The following is an 18049-nucleotide window of genomic DNA, read 5'->3' on the forward strand; positions in this document are numbered from 1 at the left end:
GCGCATGCACAATATATAATTTGGTAATGTGAATGCGGAAGTAAGCTAGCTTATGTTGTGTGATTGACCCTTCTCATGGAAGGATGGAGGATTGACCCAGGGTAGAAGGCAGGATGCCCCTCCACACAAGTGATCGTGTCCGTTAAAATTATGTTTCGTGTTATAGTTTACTCAGTTTACGGTTGCATTAATCCCAAGGACGTAACGTTGGATGAATGTCTGAGAAGTTTTTCACTCATCCAGGTCATAGTCTCCAAGGAAGGTTAAATTCAAGATTAACTCAGATAGATCAATGCAGGCTAGTACATCACGTTACTTTTGAATGAACTAGCTAGAACACTGATAGTAACTGTTACACATCGATTGATGCATGTGGCGTGGATGTCAATTTAAGATAGTCTGAAGCATCCTTGTGACAGGACGCCCTGTAGGTAAGGGTAAATCCCAAATCAAATCCTTGATTTGAAATGAAATCAGCTGATTACTTGGATGGGGGCGGGTTCAAATACGAGTGGAAGCCATCTTGAACGGTTGGTTGACAAGACTCTTTCGTAGTCAGCTAGAAATTGAGTACTACGCGTAGGAAGCCGGTTATTTCAGCTATCCGAGGTAAATGCATGTACATCCAAACTGTATACCTGATATTCCAATATTTCGTGGTGACTTTTACAATTAGCGTTAACGGTAAATGTTATTTCGCTATCGTTAGCAAGTTTGTTAGCTTGCTAGCAGACCTGACGTTATCACGGCAATGGAGTCAACTGAGTTAGCTGACATTAGTTAGCTAATGGTGGATATCCAGTCATATTCGTTTGCTAAAATTGGAAAAGGTGTCAATTATTATTTGCACTAGCTAGGGGTATCACTCACTGACTGAATTCGGTATTGTGACGTTGCTCAACGTCACCGAACCAGCACAACATTAGAATGAAGCTAAAGCTTCATGTGCTAGCTAGCTAGTTAGCCAGATGTCCGTGGCTAAGTTAACAGCAGGGTAACGTTAGCTTGTTCCCTTCTAGTTGGTTGGATACAACCGAGAGAAAATGCCCCAGTCAGTCATATATTCAGGCATTTATCCTTTCGACCTCTCAAGCTGCAGGTAACTTAACTGTACAGAAACTATTGGTGTGGTTGACTTTCGGTAAATCAACGTCTCCATGTTGGCAAGGGTTAACTATGCAACATTAACGTTACGACCCACTGCTATGTAGGCTAGCTAACTTCTGACGTAATGCCAGCCATCTGACGTTACTGTCAGTTGTTGATCCGCTAACGTTAAATATTAACTAGCTATATTAGTCCAGCTACTCTCTAAATACAGCATGTCTTTTGCCACATATCATTCAATTGTAATGTTACTACTTATTTTTAGTCGGGTATGATGTTAACACTGTGTCTCGTATGTTTCAGGGTTGAAGAAACTTGTGAAAGGACGCAGCGGCTCAGTGAAGCTAAACAAGATGGCTAGCTAAACAGTCTGCCAGTACTTGAAAGCTAGCTTAGCCTTCCTGGTGTATGGTTTTCGATAATAAAAAAATGGCAGATTACATCTATGCTAAGACATAATTTGCTAAAGAAATCCATGCTTAGACGTTATCTAAAAAGAGAGGAATTGGTTTTTGACACTTGATGTCCCAGAAACAGTATTGTCGAGGAACCTGCTGAGACAAAAAACATTTGAACATTTACATTTGGATAACTGTTAAAGTCTCAAGAGGGAAGGACAATCTTGTGCTTTGAGTGGTCCCAGCAGAGTGGGCTCACTTCATTTAGAGACTGTTAGAGATTTCAATTCTTATTGGAACTGAAAAGTAAAGCTCTGTAAACATGAGTACCACCAGGACAGAGAACCCAGTGATTTTGGGCTTGTCCAACCAGAATGGACAGCTCAGAGGCCCAGTGAAGCCTGCTGGAGCACCAGGTGGAGGTGGAGGAGGCCCTCTACTACAGCAACTTAATCAGATGAAAGGCACAATCAACAATGGTAACTCCCAACCGGCCCCTACAACCAACGCTGTCATCAAGTATGTTTTCTGCAAGTTGGCACAATTATTACTGTCCATTATTTTGTTACGCTCATTGCTTACATGTGCTTTACCATCCACAGGCCTGGAGATGACTGGAAGAAAAATTTGAAATTGCCCCCAAAAGACATGAGAATGAAAACTTCGGTTGGTACAAGAAAGTTCTCTTTTTGTCTGAGCAGCAGATACCTGTTTCAACTGTGCTTTTTGACAGGTCCTTTTGTGCAGTCCTTTTTAAAACTGTCTTTAACTTCATTAAACACCCAGCAAGTTCTGTGTTTTTGTTGGCTTTCCAGCCATGCTAGCAAATCCCCTTAAGCTTGGCTATTTTTTTATGAAGAGTAGGAATTGTTCATACTATTACCATTAACAAGGTGTGAATCATACGTTTGCTCCTTATAAAAAGAATGCCATATAATATACATGCATTGTTAACTATTATGTGGTAACATACATTTTCTGTTATGCCTGGGTTCTTAGCTATGGGTGTTTAGTACTTTTAATAAAGCACATAATTGCATGCCACTGTTGTACAGTCATGCTATTAAGAACTTAAGTTTGTCTTTTATTGAAATGGTTGCAGTGGTCCAATTTAGTGTTAACATTTCTTCTACTCAGGATCTAAGAGAAACTTGCCTCATGACTGACAGATTTTAGTTACATTTTTTATTTCTATATTCGTTCTCTAGCTAATGAATGTCAATTAGTTTAAAGAAAAGCCCTTTTTTGGGGGGAATTTCTGAAATTGGTTGACCCCTTTTTTTTTTTTTTTTTTTTTTTTTTTAAACTTTCTTCCCTTCAGTTATCAGTTCGGCATTATCCATTAGTTTACAAACCAATGATTTACATCTTGTAAACCCAATGCTAATGAGTATATAATTCTATGATTACAGGATGTGACTGCAACTAAAGGCAATGAGTTTGAAGATTATTGCCTAAAGAGGGAGCTGCTTATGGGAATCTTTGAGATGGGCTGGGAAAAGCCATCTCCAATTCAGGTATATTCAGACACAATTCGGATTTGGTCCCTTTTGGCAGCTGGACAAGAAGGTGTCTTGCTTACGGAAGTGCATGTTTTCATAATTATAGTTTGGTGTGTTTGGAAAATCTTGGCAGTCATTCTGTTGACATGACTTTGACACGTTACCAATAGGCCTGCACAATTTGGGGAAAAATATCAATCACAATTTTTTAGCTTAGAATTGATATCACGATTCTCTGCCACGATTGTTTTTTCTCACAAAGTGTAATGTTTATTGCGCACATGAACCATGACAAGACTAAACAAATTGGCAGTAGCAAACAGATTCTTTTTTTGGAACCTATAGAATTGCGCATCCCCACAAGCCTGTAAACATAGATGCTTCAATGAATAAAGAAAATAAAGTACGTACTGGCCATTTAAGTACAGTAGGCTACCAAAAATAGTGACTAACACCTTAAACTAAATATGGCCCTGATACAGGCTCTAGCTGGACTTCATGAACATGTCTTAACAGAATTAAAACATGTCAATGTCAAATGCTTTCAATAAATTAATTGGACAGAAAAAAATCGAAGTAATTTAAAAATTAAATTGCGAACAGGGGTGAATTGAGGAATTCCTTTTGAATTGGTCACACTCTGATTCTGTCATTAAATGAATTGAAATCGTGTATAGGGTTTTAATGGGATTGATATTTTGTTGGGGGGTGGTCGGTCCGTAGGTCATACTCTGGTGAGGCAGCACAAAAAAGTGAATTACTATTTTCATAAACTATTTTAAGCTGTGCTAGTGTCATGGCAACACTGGTCGGTCCACCGCTCTGGTCCAGATGGTTATCTCAAAAGCTATTGGATTGATTGCCATGATGTTTTGTACATTCATGGTTCCCAGACTTTGATTATCCGTCGAGTTCTCCTCATCTGACCCATTCACATAGGCCCCCTGACAGGGTTTAACCTGCATTGCTGCGCAGCCTGAATGGGATATTAGTGGGCCAATGACCTGGGACTGTTATTGTTTTCTACATGTTATTAAATAGTGAACAAACCTTTCAATTGAATGTTTGAATATATTTTGTTAGAGCAGTCATATTTTGTTGTGCCAAAAATACACTGACTGCATAAAGGGTTAAGTATGAATCTTTTACCGCTTTTTGCGCAGGAGGAAAGCATTCCCATTGCACTGTCAGGAAGGGATATCTTGGCCAGAGCTAAGAATGGCACGGGAAAGAGTGGAGCCTACCTCATTCCCTTACTTGAACGCATTGACCTGAAGAGGGACTGCATACAAGGTGAGAGCTTGTTTTCTGCTACAGTAAATGTCAGAAAGTTGACATTTGACTCTTGCCTAATCTTAACTGGAGTCATTCCTCATTTACAAGCAAAAAGTTTAAGGCTCCAGCTTTTTTTTTTTTTTATAGCCCAGTTAGATAGTAAATTGAATCTCTCAAGATCATTTGATAATTCAAATAAATGTTAGTTGCAGACCTTTTTGCAGGAGTATATATTTAAAGGTGCAATATGTAATTCTGACAGCTAGTGTTTAAATTGTTACTGCAGTACAAATTCAAAATACTGGAGAGTTGTCTCCCCGCCCCCTCCTCCCCAGACTCGAAGTTCACGTCAGTTGACAGACTGAGACCACAGCATCCAACAATGTCGCTAGACGCTCGTCTTACATAGCTCCATTACATTACTCCACAGCACAGCGGAGTAGCTAACGTTACATTCTGGCTATACTGACATTTATAAAAGCCCGTGCTCACGCAGAGCTTTGTACCCAGCTGACGGACACACTTCCTCGGCTTAGAATTACTGTAGAAACTGCTAAAAACACAACAACCTCGCTGTCCTCTCCACCCGAAAGACACACTTCCTCGGCTTATAATTACGCCAACAATGCCTAAACACACTGCAAACTCAAGTTAGCATAGCAGCGTTAGGACCAGGACCAGTCGGGATCACTTTACAGGCAGTGTCTAAATTGTTTTTGCGAGTCACCAACTCTGGTGCTCTAGCTCTATAAGTCAATGTGAGTACGCAAATGTTGAAATTACATAAAATTCCCGTCCCTTGAAGCAGTGATAAATAATCCTGAAGCTAATGCTTACCTGTTCAGGAGGAAAGTGGCCAACTCGGCATCCTTTTGGGCTCCAAGCTGTCTCCATCTTTCAAATACATCTCCAATATTTACCCATGGTTTTTTACGTCTCTGGTCACGCAACTGTTACCCCTTATTTCCACCAACTGCGGAACGGCGGCGGAGTCATTAGGTTTCCATTAAAGTCGATGTGTGTATTTCCACTGACTGCAGAACGGCTGCGTTCCGACTCCGGCACAGCTCCGGCGGTCCGCATCCCTCCGGAACAGATACGCAGAGCTTCTATTTTTGACGGAAGCCGGAGAGCTCCGCAGCAATTCAGCACACGGCAGATAGTGCGGGACAGGAAGTTGAGCACAGAAACAAAATAAAAAATCCGGTTAATTTTCAAAATAAAATTTACCATGCTCACGGTGGATCATAAATTCTGTCACGGAAGGGGAATTTCAAAAGTTCAATGCTGTCAGAAAAGATAGTATTTCAACTTAGCAGGTTTCCTTAATGTCTGATGACTCATTGGGGTCACACTTGAATTTATTATAGTATATGAATTAAGGCTGAGCAATTTTATCGATTCTGCGATATAAATCTTTATTTTTTCCCCCCAAGAAAGTATCGATTTTTATGCCGCGAGTATCAATTCATTAGTCCCATTCAAATCCCCCCGTGTTTACCCCCGTTCACGTTGCAGGAAGAGCGATTTAGTCAGCCAGCCGCTAGTGTCGCTGTAGAGCAGCCAACGTCAACTGGCGGCCCGCCGCCAAAGCTTTTAGTCTGGCCTCCAGAATAATCATGAATTCACAAAATGTAAAGAGGAAAAAATGCGTTATTTATCATTTCAAGCATTTAGAGCAAAAACCCAGCCCCCTGTATTTACATCTCTATTCACATGCCGGGATTCTGTACAGAGCGATGCCCGAGCTCCCCACACACACACACACACACACACACACACACACACACACACACAGCATGAGCCGAGATGGGTGTGCGTTAAAACACACACACAGCTGAGCCGAGGTGTGTGTGTGTGTGTGTGTGTGTGTGTGTGTGTGTGTGGTTAAAACACGCAGCACCTGACTGGGAACGATACAGGGTTACCAATGGCCGCTGGGGCAGATGAACTCACGCTGGTCTCTTTTCTGTAAATAAGCTACAATTAAACCTTCGTGAGTAGAAAGTCAATATTTATCAATGCACTCACCTGTGTAGACCGGCATAAACATGTAGAAAGCGATATTTCAATCTGCACAGTCCACCGTGCTGTTTTACGCTAACACAGCTCTACTCTGCAAATAGCAAATTTTTTACAAACCAGCTAAAACAAAAGCTGTCGGTTTGTAGTCTAACTGTTTATCTTAGGTTGCCGGGAATCTGGAAATTTTGACAAATTCTTGTAAACCTCACTGCTGGCTGAACAAACCAAACTCTCCACTGGAGTGGACAATCTGGAGCTACTTAATATGCACGTGAATGACGCGATCGTTATGTTCGGATGATGATGATGATGATGAGGATGATGATGGTGGTTGTATTTTGCAACATCGTTTCATTGCAAATGAGGCATACATGACGAGTGCATAGCCTGCTTATCAGTCCATTCATCATTAAAGCTGGGCTTTTGGCTTTTCCACGTCAACGTTTTTGCTTCAGTCTCTTTGACAGTGACATGTTTACCTGACAACAGCCTTTCTTTCTGCAAGCATTTTCCACCAATCAGGATGCTGCATACTACAATAATGTTTCCATAATCAGACTTTAACCATCACTCCTCAGTGAACTGCCTCCTAGTCTGAGATCTTTTTTCTAGTTAAAGAGCCATTTATCATTAGGGAGTTTCCATGTTTTTTAGGAGTTTGCTCACACTAATACATGTTAAAAAATAGTAGCATTAATTCAGAAAGAAAGTGAAAATTTCGATCAAGAATAGGCGTATTAGGTATAAATTCATTTTATTTTCTTTATTTGAAAGTCCGGCCGCCAGAGTGCTTAGAAAAATTCTGAAAAAAATGTAGTTGATGATCCCTGCTGTAGACTCTCAGTCCAGTCAGACATATTGTGTAATTGATGTTTTCAGTTCAATTAATTAAATCCAAGTAAATGGAACACTCACAAGATGTCACCAAAATCATTCGGTCCCCTTTAAATCTTTCAGAAAATGATGTAAGTGTATCGAAATATATCGTATCGTTGGCTGAATATCGTGATATATATCGTATCGTGAGCTGAATATCGTGTATCGTGAGATTAGTGTATCGCTACAGCCCTAATAAGAATGTAAGGACATTGATGAGCTTACAGAGACTTTCTGCATACATCACCTTCTGTGAGGAGTTGGTCATTCCTAGAAAACTCATTTCCATATATCCAAATAATAAACCTTGGGTCTCCAAATCTGTTAAACATAATTAATCAACGAAATATTAGCTACAACCAAGGTAACATGACTCAATATAGAGTATTTCAAAAACAAGCTAAAAAGGAACTTAAGCTTGCTAAACTTAACTATAAGGACAAAGTTGAGAACATGTTGAGCACAAGCAACTCACATCCTGCATGGGAGGGTGGGAAAGCCATGATGGGGATGCAGTCTAAGAAAGGTCCGATTTCCCTCAATGGCATGTCAGACCTTGCCCTCTCAAATGAACTGAACACTTCGTATAATAGTTATGACTTTAGTGAGGAGTTGTCAGTCTTTCATAACGTTGCCCCTGGGCAGAGCAATGTCCAGGTTGACAGAAATAAGGTCCTGACACTTTTCAGAGGTATTAAGGAAAGGAAAAGTCCTGGCCCTGACTGCATTGGAGGCCGTATACTGAAGAACTGTGCTGAACAGCTGGCAGACATTTTTTATTTTCAAAATGTTCTTACTTCTCCATACCGTTCCTAATCTTTGGAAAGACTCAATTATTATTCTGGTGCCTAAAAATAAGACTCCAGAGTCTTTTAATGACTTTAGGCCTGTGGCACTCACGTCCCTCGTTATGAAGATGTTAGAGAAGATCGTGAAAGATGAACTATTGAACTCTGTACAGGATCTACTAGACCCGTGCAAAAAGCTTTGTTCGGCTGCTTTTTGATTTTTCTTCAGCCTTTAATTGCATTCAACCACATATTTTGGCAGGGATCTTAAAGAATACTTTTAATATTGATCATAGTCTTACATGTTGGCTGATGGACTTTTTAACTGATAGGTCACAACACGTGAGAGTGAATAGCATCTTATCCAATGTTCTCTTTTCCTCCACTGGTTCCCCCAGGGCTGCGTCCTCTCCACGATCTTATTTATTTTGTATACAAATGCATGCCAAAGCCAGCACACCAGGCGTCATATCATTAAGTTCGCTGATGACTCTGTAATAGTGTCACTTCTGACTCTCAACGACCCAGAGTATGATTTAAATGATTTTACAGAGTGGTGCAAGTCGTCTTTTATGAACATCAACTCGGCAAAAACTAAAGAAATGCTGATCGACTTTAGGAAGAATCCCCCCACCCTCGCTTCTTTCCTTTGTGAGCTGGTTTGGGTCCCTCACTCTTAAAAACAAAAACAGGCTGCAATACATTACTAAAGTGTGTGTGTGTGTGTGTGTGTGTGTGTGTGTGTGTGTGTGTGTGTGTGTGTGTGTGTGTGTGTGTGTGTGTGTGTGTGTGTGTGGAAAAATTTCCCAGAACTCTCTGACTTAAAATCTCTATATGAAGAAGGCCTGAAGAAGGCCCAGTCAGTCCTGGCTGATATAAGCCACCCCTTGAACAGCTGCTTCATGTTGTTGCCGTCTGGCTGCAGATTCTGTCGGCCTAAATGCAGGACAAACTGACACACAAACTCTTTTGTTCCTGCTGCTATAGGTTTAGTTAATAATTCAATGTGAAATGTGGACTTCTGTGTAGTATGTATTTACTTGTGTCCTCCATCGATAGTGTCTGTCTGTATGGCTTATGTGTTTATGTTGCACTTTTTGCTGTAAAACGAATTGCCCCTCGTATGTAAATATATTACATATTGGACCTTTTTAATAGAGTAATGGAACATTAGTTGAATGATCATCCACTGTGTAAAAGTACTTCCATTGGCACTGTATGTCACCCCTAAGTAAAAGCACTAAGCTTCCTCACGGTTTCTACCTCCTAGTTGTTGTGACTTGATTGTTTAAATGGTTCTGAAAAGTGAGTGCTCCATCACATGAGTGTTTCTCTGTTGTTCCAGCGGTGGTCATAGTGCCCACCAGAGAACTGGCTCTGCAAGTAAGCCAAATATGTATCCAGGTCAGCAAACACATGGGTGGAGTCAAGGTAATGGCAACCACAGGTGGAACCAACCTACGTGATGACATCATGAGACTCGATGAAACGGGTAAACTTCGCAATTTACTCACGTTACGTTATTGTGGTTTGTCTTCACACTAAATGCTGTTCATATATTGAAGCAGAAATAAACAAAATCCTAGTATAGGCTACATTGTGTTGATGATTGAAACATGCCAGCCAATTAAAGCACTTGCCCTGTGACTGAGTGAATGTTGTCTGATTTCCCACTGAAGTACTGGATACAGCTTTCTTTACTGCGCAGTCCTCAGTGGCTGAATATTGCCAGGATGATATAGACCTGATCCTTTAATTTCATAATGCTACACTGAAAGCTGCACATTTTAATATCCTCAGCCAAGTCATAACACTACCATTCTTTAGGGCAAATCCTGTGTATCTTATATTTTATTTTGACCAGTGTGTTATTTTGCAGTACATGTGATTATTGCCACTCCTGGGAGGATTTTAGACCTCATCAAGAAAGGGGTGGCTAAAGTCAATCAAGTGCAGATGGTCGTTCTGGATGAAGTGAGTTAAATAGTTTTATTTTTTGTTTTGTTTGACCTATATTTTTTAATTATTTATTCCTGACAGCTCTCAATGTGCCTTTCCCCCATATCCAATATCTCAATAGGCTGACAAACTCCTGTCTCAGGACTTTGTGCTTATGATGGAGGAAATGCTGGGCTTCCTGGCCAAACAGAGGCAGATTCTGCTTTATTCTGCAACCTTCCCTCTCAGCGTGCAAAAGTTTATGGTACACATTTCTCATTTTGTTAAATTTTTGGTACTTGTTTGATCATTTCTTATTGCTGATGTACAAATCGGCCTTCATAATTTGTAGCACAAATCTGACATCCCCTGTCTTCACCTGCTTTGTAGAATGCACACTTGCAGAAACCCTATGAGATCAACCTGATGGAGGAGCTTACACTGAAGGGTGTGACTCAGTATTACGCTTATGTAACTGAAAGGCAAAAGGTCCATTGCCTTAACACCTTGTTCTCCAGGGTAAGCATTGCCTTTATTGCACTTGAAGGCCAGCTTGACTGCAGGCCTTTTATGCAAATGGGTCCTGTCATAAATAAAGGGCTGTTTGAGTCGATTTTATTATTTTTATTTTGCATTGCATGTTAATTATTGGATACTTGAAACCAATGGCTGGAATCTTCACAATTCAAACTGTGATGTCACCGGCATTAACTGCTGGTGGTGTTTTCTTTTTTTTTTCTTTTTTCAGCTCCAGATCAACCAGTCTATAATCTTCTGCAACTCCTCTCAGAGAGTGGAGCTCCTTGCCAAGAAGATCTCCCAGCTCGGTTATTCATGTTTCTACATTCATGCCAAGATGAGACAGGTCAGCTCAAAGTACTGCTTCAGAAATATCACCTACCAGCTTGAAGACCAAAATACACACAGGTGGCGATGGATGCATACCACAACAGCTGCTACTTACTACTTTTGGTGTGCATTAAAGTGGTACATCGTGCAGACGTGCACGTACCTCTATTCAGTTCGACACCAATGCTTTATTTCTAGAGTGTTGCTGCCAGTTTTTCCACCAATGAGAAACAGTCCTGTTGACACTTGGGTAACTGTACAACACTTTTTGGACCTGTCTTATTTTGTCATTACAGGTTGCCTGGAATGCATTTAATGTATTCACATTGCAGCTTAGTTTTGCAGCCTTGTTCATTATAGGCAATAGAGCTACATACACATAACATGGTGCCTTTCCACAGCCCATACATTTAAATGTGTTGTACTGGAGAATCAACCATGAGCTGTACATGACATCTCTTTTCTGCTCTCCAGGAGCATCGCAACCGTGTGTTCCACGACTTTAGAAACGGCCTCTGCCGGAATCTTGTCTGCACTGGTAAGTGGTAGAACCATGTGCACGTACCTACACTTGATCTCCTCCTATTTACACAATGAGATTTTTGATAATCAGTAATGTGGATATAATGACTTAAGTGGGTAAAGGCAAATGGAACAGTTACACTCTGGTAAGCTCAGAAAATGACATAACTTTACTGTAATGCAGCATTTAAAGGAACACGCAGACTTATTGGGAATTTAGCTTATTCTCCAAGTGACAAAATAACGCCAACATGTTCCTATTTACATGTTGTGATTTATAGAGTCACAGCGTGTACAAAAACAACGTAACATGAGACACAGCCGTCTTCTAACTGTAAACAAACCGGGAACTATATTCTCAGGCGGAAGAATATAGTACTTGGGCGGAGTGATATGCTCGCAACAAGCCTGTCTGAGAATATAGTTCCCAGTTTGTTTACTGTTAGAAGATGGCTGTGTCTCATGTTAAGTTGTTTTTTGTACACTATGTGACTCTATAAATCACAACATGTAAATAGGAACATGTTTTGTCACAATTGGGAGCAGTAGGCTAGTTGGAACCAGTTACCTGCAGGATCTGTGCTGGGCTAAACTAATGCTGGAACCGTCGGACAGCGTTACAGCACGCACGGAGATGAGAAGGGTATGTATCCACTTGTCTTACTCTGGGGTTTACGGTGAATAAGCTAAATTCCCAATAAGTCGGCGTGTTCCTTTTAAAACCAGGAAAAGACACCACTTATGCCATATTACGATATTCAAAATCTAAGACTATCTAATCTCATATCACGATATTGATATATTGCCCAGCTCTAATGGCAATGCATTTCAGGCTTCAGACAAGCGAAATCTACTCAGATCTGCGGCATTTCAATGAGGTCTCTCTTGCAATTGGTAGGCCTTCCTGCCTTGGTATTGAACTGGAACTGCAGTGTCTTTTCAGAGCTTTTTGTACAATAAAGCCACAATGATGAGATCATAAATATTACACAAAACGTTAACCCAGGATAACCTGATAACCCAGGTTGTCCTCAAAGAAATGTCCATTACTTGAAATTGCATTACAAGGATGAGGGTTAAGCTATGAGCAGATATTATTATATTATATTGGAGGGTTGAGAGGCCAAATAAAGTGAAACAAAAGTACGACTCAGCACTACTGTGTAATTGTGGTGACACATTTCATGCACATACTTCTGTGGGGCCGTGTTGGTTAGACTTGACTTCCTCCAGGTGTTTTTCTATTCTGCTGTTAAGGCCACTTATTGTTTACATCTTTTACTTCCAGTTTGTAGTGACTCGTGGGTTGAAATATAAAATGCTGCTTTTTGAAATTCTTATTCTGCAGATACTTAACATTTGGTCCAGATGTAGGATATTGGTGTTACTGTCAGTTTGAGTTCTTGCTTTGTTTCCTCCTAGACCTTTTCACAAGAGGAATTGACATTCAAGCTGTGAATGTTGTGATCAATTTCGACTTTCCCAAGCTGGGAGAAACGTACCTTCATCGCATTGGTAGATCTGGTAAGAGCCCATATTGGTGGTTTTTCTTCTCCACTGAGCCTCATGTACAAAGATTTTATTTTTTGGTTGGCAAACGATAAAGTAATTTAAAGGTTCCTGTCCTTAATATCCAGGCCGCTTTGGACACTTGGGTCTGGCCATCAACCTCATCACTTACGATGATCGCTTCAACCTGAAGGGGATTGAGGAGCAGCTTGGGACAGAGATCAAGCCCATCCCTGGCATCATTGACAAGAGCCTATATGTGGCGGAGTACCACAGTGAGAGTGGCGAAGAACTCAAGCCATGAGCCAGTGAGTACACACACTGATGGCCAGTATACACAAAATATTTCCCCTTTCAGGATAGTTCCAGGATCATTTAGCCGTTTCTCAGTCTTTTTGATGCCAATGCAACACACAGGTCAGGATAAAAGATTTATAATTGGATCGATTTAATGGCAGACATTACGTCTTGCTGTGCTAGTGCTCTATTGGTCATGCTGGGTCAGTGGTATTAGGTGTGCACGGAGTATCGGTATTGAGTCCTATACTGTGCATATGTAATCGTAAATCGTCCAACTACTACAGTTAAGGCCGTTTTAGCTTAACGCTAAACCGCCTAAACTGTGGCTGTATTTCACTCATAAGGATTCCAACACCGGGCGTCGGTCTGGGACGTGCAAAAATCAGTAGCTAAACGCAGCTCAGCGTTCGCCTGCAGTTGCACTTTTCAAGACACCATGGCCGCTGCCAGAGTCCGACATAAGGGAGAGACGGAACTGGAAAATCCTCCCAAACAACATTTTGCCCTTCCCAGTGAGTTATGTAAAACGAAGAAAACCAAGAAGGAAAACACCGACCGGACCATGCATTAATCGCACCTCGTAAACTCTTGGGAAACTCAAACTGTTGTAAAATACACTTCTGCATCAGTTTGTTCCCTATTGACTGGTGAAAAGTTATTACATTTTTAAAAACCATTGGATGAAAATAAAATGTTTGCAAAGTCATTGTTAGAACTGTAATAGTAATTATCATAAACTTGGTCTGCAAAAAGGCATTATCGGTGCATCCCTTTTTATTAGAAGTAGAACTCACTGGCACAACTAAAGGTAATTTGGCAATTACAGCGGTCATTGCCATGATGGTGCATTTCCTGATGTGCCAAGTAAAAATGCCCCCCTCTGTTACCCCAACTTGAAAGATTGTGTTACAGCCCCATGGAACACAATGTTTGTCTGACCTGGAGTGTCCTTGAGCCAGACATTCGGTCTCTAGCAGCTGCAGGAGGGCTGTTCTTTGTTTATTTTCTTCTGTTTTAAAAATCAGAAAGTAATCTAGGGATGATCAAGTGTTTGGTCCCCGATCCAGGTCCTTGTTTATTGGGCATTTACTGATACTCATGTTGATTTAAATACGTGTATGTATGACGCATTAAAATCACAAGTGTAGCCCATTATATTTGTCACCTTATCATGCAGGGGCTTTCTGGTCCAAATACTGAAGGTCCTGGTTTTAAAACCTATACAGTTAAAAAAAAAAAGTGTGAATGAATGTTTAACAGGAGAATGTAATAAACTTAATTTCACTCTTCTCTCTCTCTACAGATCAGTCCATCATCCATTCCCCTTTGTATCTTTTTTCATCCCCCGTCTTGGAATTCTCTTGTGTTTATTTTCTTTTCTTCTTTTTTTTTTTTTTTTTTTTTTAATGTACAGTTTCTGTTTGTCTACCTTTTTTGGATGCCACCATAAGGAATGTGTATTTTGATGGACGCGTTTCGGAAGAACTCATTTGCCTTTTTTATAGGGCTCTGTGCTGCTGCACCACCACACCCTGAAGACCTAAGCACCGGGAGGAAAGCACGGGACCAAGTCGAAAAAAATATATCAATGCACATTGTGAAGATTCATATCCACCGATGACACAAAGCCAGCACCAACAGACCGCTACATGACACCCCTCCATTCTCCACGTTTTTATTTTGAAAGTTTTAACCAGTTTGTATCAAGTGCCTTAACAAGCAGTTCAACTCGTTCTAAAGTAATAACCCTCGATTAGCCGCCATGCCGCTCACTTCATACCACACACTCACTCACGTTCACCTAATTGAAAATTGGTACCGCTGATTTAACGTCGGATCACTTTGGTGAATTCATAACTGTTTTCTGTTGGATCATTCGTTCGCAAGGAATGGAGATAATTAGGAGGGAGGCTGGTCTGAATTCTCTTTCTGCTGGCTAAGCTGCACTTGAGTCTGGCTGCTAAATGAGGACAAACTTGGATGTTCCATGGACAGAAATGCTGGATATTTTTCCAAGACAGACAGCCAGACTGTCCAGTTGCTTGCGAAGAAGCGTGTGCTTCTAAAAGACCCAGACCCTTTCCTCGGTCTTCAGCATCAGAACACTACAAATGAATAAGCAGCCCCTCCACACCATGAGTCACAAGGATACCCGATTTTGGTGGAGTTTAATTGTAGGGAATGCATTTTTTTTAATTATTTTTCTTGTTTGTTTTTTTTTGGTCCTGTTTCACCTTCCTATGGATGGCCATGCTTAATTCTGCGAGATGTGCAGCCAACATGTGGGGTGCATCTTACACCTTGTGTATATACCTTCATTTTAAGATTGTTTTAAACAAGTTCGAAAGGCTGGCTGACAAACTGAAAAGCCCGCCCCCCCTGCCCTTTCTCTCTTGTTAGCACTGGAGACAGTTTCCTTAACTGCCAGTTTGTTTGATCTGCAATATTGGCCTGTGAATTTATTTATAATTTTAGAAATTGCAGAATATATTAGAATCTAAAACATGACCTTGTGCATGAAATGCTTTTGGAGGCAGTTTTTCGCTGATAATCTTTTAGCCCCTCCAAATTTGATGGCGAGTGCAATTCTTCGAAGCTGCACTGAAACTGGTATTGTTTAAATATTTTCCCTTAATTCTCCTGCTACCAGTGTTACCAGGTGTTCAGTCTAGACAGAGCTTTTGTTAAGCTTGTGCATTTGAGTAATGAATTCCTTGTTGTCACCAGCCTTAACTTGTGAAACGGACTCTTGAGACGTGCTCTGAGATCTCCCGGTTATAGTGTTATTGGAAGAGGAAATAATATTCTATCATGTAGTAGTACTACTCGCTGCAATGCAGCTGAATTGGCAGAGAATTTGTTTTCTGGGGGAGGTATTAGCTGTTACATTGATCTGTGTGCTCTTTAAGCATCGCTACATTGCTTCACAAATGTTGGGGAAGCTGTGGATTTATTTACCCCCTTCTAAAGAATGTTGGCCAAATGCATCAAAATGAACCATCTGACCTAAAATGTAGCATGAATTCAGTCTGTGTGCATTGCAGGTTAGCTGGCTTTCATTAAAACCGGCTAACAAAAGATGACTCATTAAAAAACAAGCTGAGCAGGTTGGGCTGCACTTAATGCATAGAGAGATGGGTTCAGGCAATAACACTGACTGCACTTCTTTTTGTACACCCATGATTCCCAAATGGGAGAGCAGTGTGATGCAGAACACCCCCCCCCAAAAAAAAAAATTGGCACGGAGGGGGAATGTGCACCAAGGATTACATATTACTATTAGTCGGACTGCTTGTTTTAAAAAAAAAAAAAAAAAAAAAACTTTGGCACCTCAGACTGCTGAGTTTATGGCTTATTTTCTGCCCTTTATTGCTTTCATATTTTAGGTTTGGGATACGGTTGCTTTTTTTGCATTTGTTTTATGCAAAACGACAACCTCCTTTTGCATCAAGGTCCCCTGACCACTTGTTCAGCTGGAACCTTTTTGCAAATGAGGTTCCCCCCCCCCCTTTGTTATGGTGAGATGCTCTCGACTGTTTTAATCAATGAGAAGTAGTATTGCACATTTAATCGTCGCTCTTTTTAAAAATATAACTGAGTGACCGTATTGATCCGTTTTGAAATCTATTCGATTTCTCATTGGTTAGGACTATGATCCCTGTTCTCTCGGCTCTATCGTTGTCCCTTAAATACTTGCACATGAAATTTGGCTGTTTTGACTTATGGGTTGGGTGGGAGGGCTTTATTTGTAAAAAAAAAAAAAAAAAGTAAATTTAAGCGTTGGCTGAGTGAACAGAGATCTAATTGTACAGACACTTGGCAGCTGTCTGTGTCTTGTCAGCCCACTGGCAGTAATCACCGCAGCAAATGCTTTCAGGGCTAAAATTGACGATCCTTCAAGATGTAGTTGCTACCTTTTTGATGGCATGCTGCATTACTGCCAGTGGCTGCCATGATGAGAACCTTAAAGACTGAGACAAGAGCATCTTGCCCCAGATTGGGTGACTAAATTGGATAGTTTATGTAACTAAGTCGTCTCATTCTTTAAGGTCTTTTTTTTTTAATTTTTTTATTTGTGGGGTGGTTAAATTAGTGCTCTTGCTGCCCTGATGCACATGTTCATCCTCGATAGTTCCAACACATTTACAATAACGCAGCTGTTGTGTACAATCTGGCCGTCCTATCCCTTACCTGTCAAGGAGGATGTGAGAGGAGTCCGTAAGGGATTTTCTTTCAAAACTGATGCATCAGTCAAATAAAATGGGGAGGATACTTTGGGCATTACAAAAACAGGATGACGTGATCTTAAAGATCCAAAGTTATGGTAATGGGTATAAAAAAGGTTTTGAAAAAGTTGCCCTTAAATTTGGATTTTTTCTTTCAAATGAAACATTCAAGTGGAGTAAACCTTATTTAAAAAAAAAAAAAAAAAAAAAAAAAGTAAAGAATTTAAACTCTAAATTAAGTGAAGCATTTAAAGCCTGAGTTCATTTTTCTTTTTATTTGATGGAAATTTGGTCGTTATTTAATTGGCAGATTTTTTTTTTTTTTTTTCAGTGAAGCTAATTTTACAATGGACTTAAGTTTAAAAGGATGTCATGAGTATTATTGGATACGATTTTGAAAGTTGATTTGAAAATAAAGCTCACTGAAATTTATTGCGTTTGAAGTTGTATCTTTCCTTGGCAGCCACTGCAGTGTCCTGTTTAACCCTGTAACACCCCTTGTTGTAAATTACGTTACCTTTAGCCATCCTTAAAAACACTTATTTTTTACCACATTTACATAGTCATTGGGTCCTATTGTTCAGTCTCACAATGCTATTGGATCATACATTTGTTTATAAGTTCCGCCTTATGGCCATGAACTCACACAACCTCTCAAGGTTTTCTTCGAACATCTTTTTTTTTTTTTTTCATTGGACTGGATTCATCAGATTCAAGTAAGTAAAATGTCTTTT

The 18049-nt window shown here is 40.3% G+C and overlaps 1 protein-coding gene across 3 annotated transcripts; it reads left to right on the forward strand.

Moving 5' to 3' along the window:
- The first annotated feature begins 89 nt into the window (after nucleotides 1-89).
- On the forward strand, nucleotides 90-17514 carry ddx6 (DEAD (Asp-Glu-Ala-Asp) box helicase 6). 3 transcript variants are annotated; one of them, XM_028573065.1, is made up of 14 exons: nucleotides 90-609; nucleotides 1411-2024; nucleotides 2108-2171; nucleotides 2918-3022; nucleotides 4171-4300; nucleotides 9317-9463; nucleotides 9851-9945; nucleotides 10052-10174; nucleotides 10300-10428; nucleotides 10658-10774; nucleotides 11233-11296; nucleotides 12703-12804; nucleotides 12918-13097; nucleotides 14393-17514. In XM_028573065.1, exons 2-13 carry the CDS (start codon nucleotides 1828-1830, stop codon nucleotides 13091-13093), a joined length of 1449 nt encoding a protein of 482 aa, XP_028428866.1. In that variant the 5' UTR covers nucleotides 90-609; nucleotides 1411-1827; the 3' UTR covers nucleotides 13094-13097; nucleotides 14393-17514. The 3 variants fall into 3 exon arrangements, with proteins under 3 accessions (XP_028428866.1, XP_028428869.1, XP_028428867.1); XM_028573068.1 differs by having other exon boundaries at nucleotides 90-530; XM_028573066.1 differs by lacking the exon at nucleotides 90-609 and adding an exon at nucleotides 729-1099.
- The last annotated feature ends 535 nt before the right edge of the window (nucleotides 17515-18049 follow it).

The sequence above is a fragment of the Perca flavescens genome, chromosome 3, assembly GCF_004354835.1.
Source record: "Perca flavescens isolate YP-PL-M2 chromosome 3, PFLA_1.0, whole genome shotgun sequence".
NCBI classification, from domain to species: domain Eukaryota; kingdom Metazoa; phylum Chordata; class Actinopteri; order Perciformes; family Percidae; genus Perca; species Perca flavescens.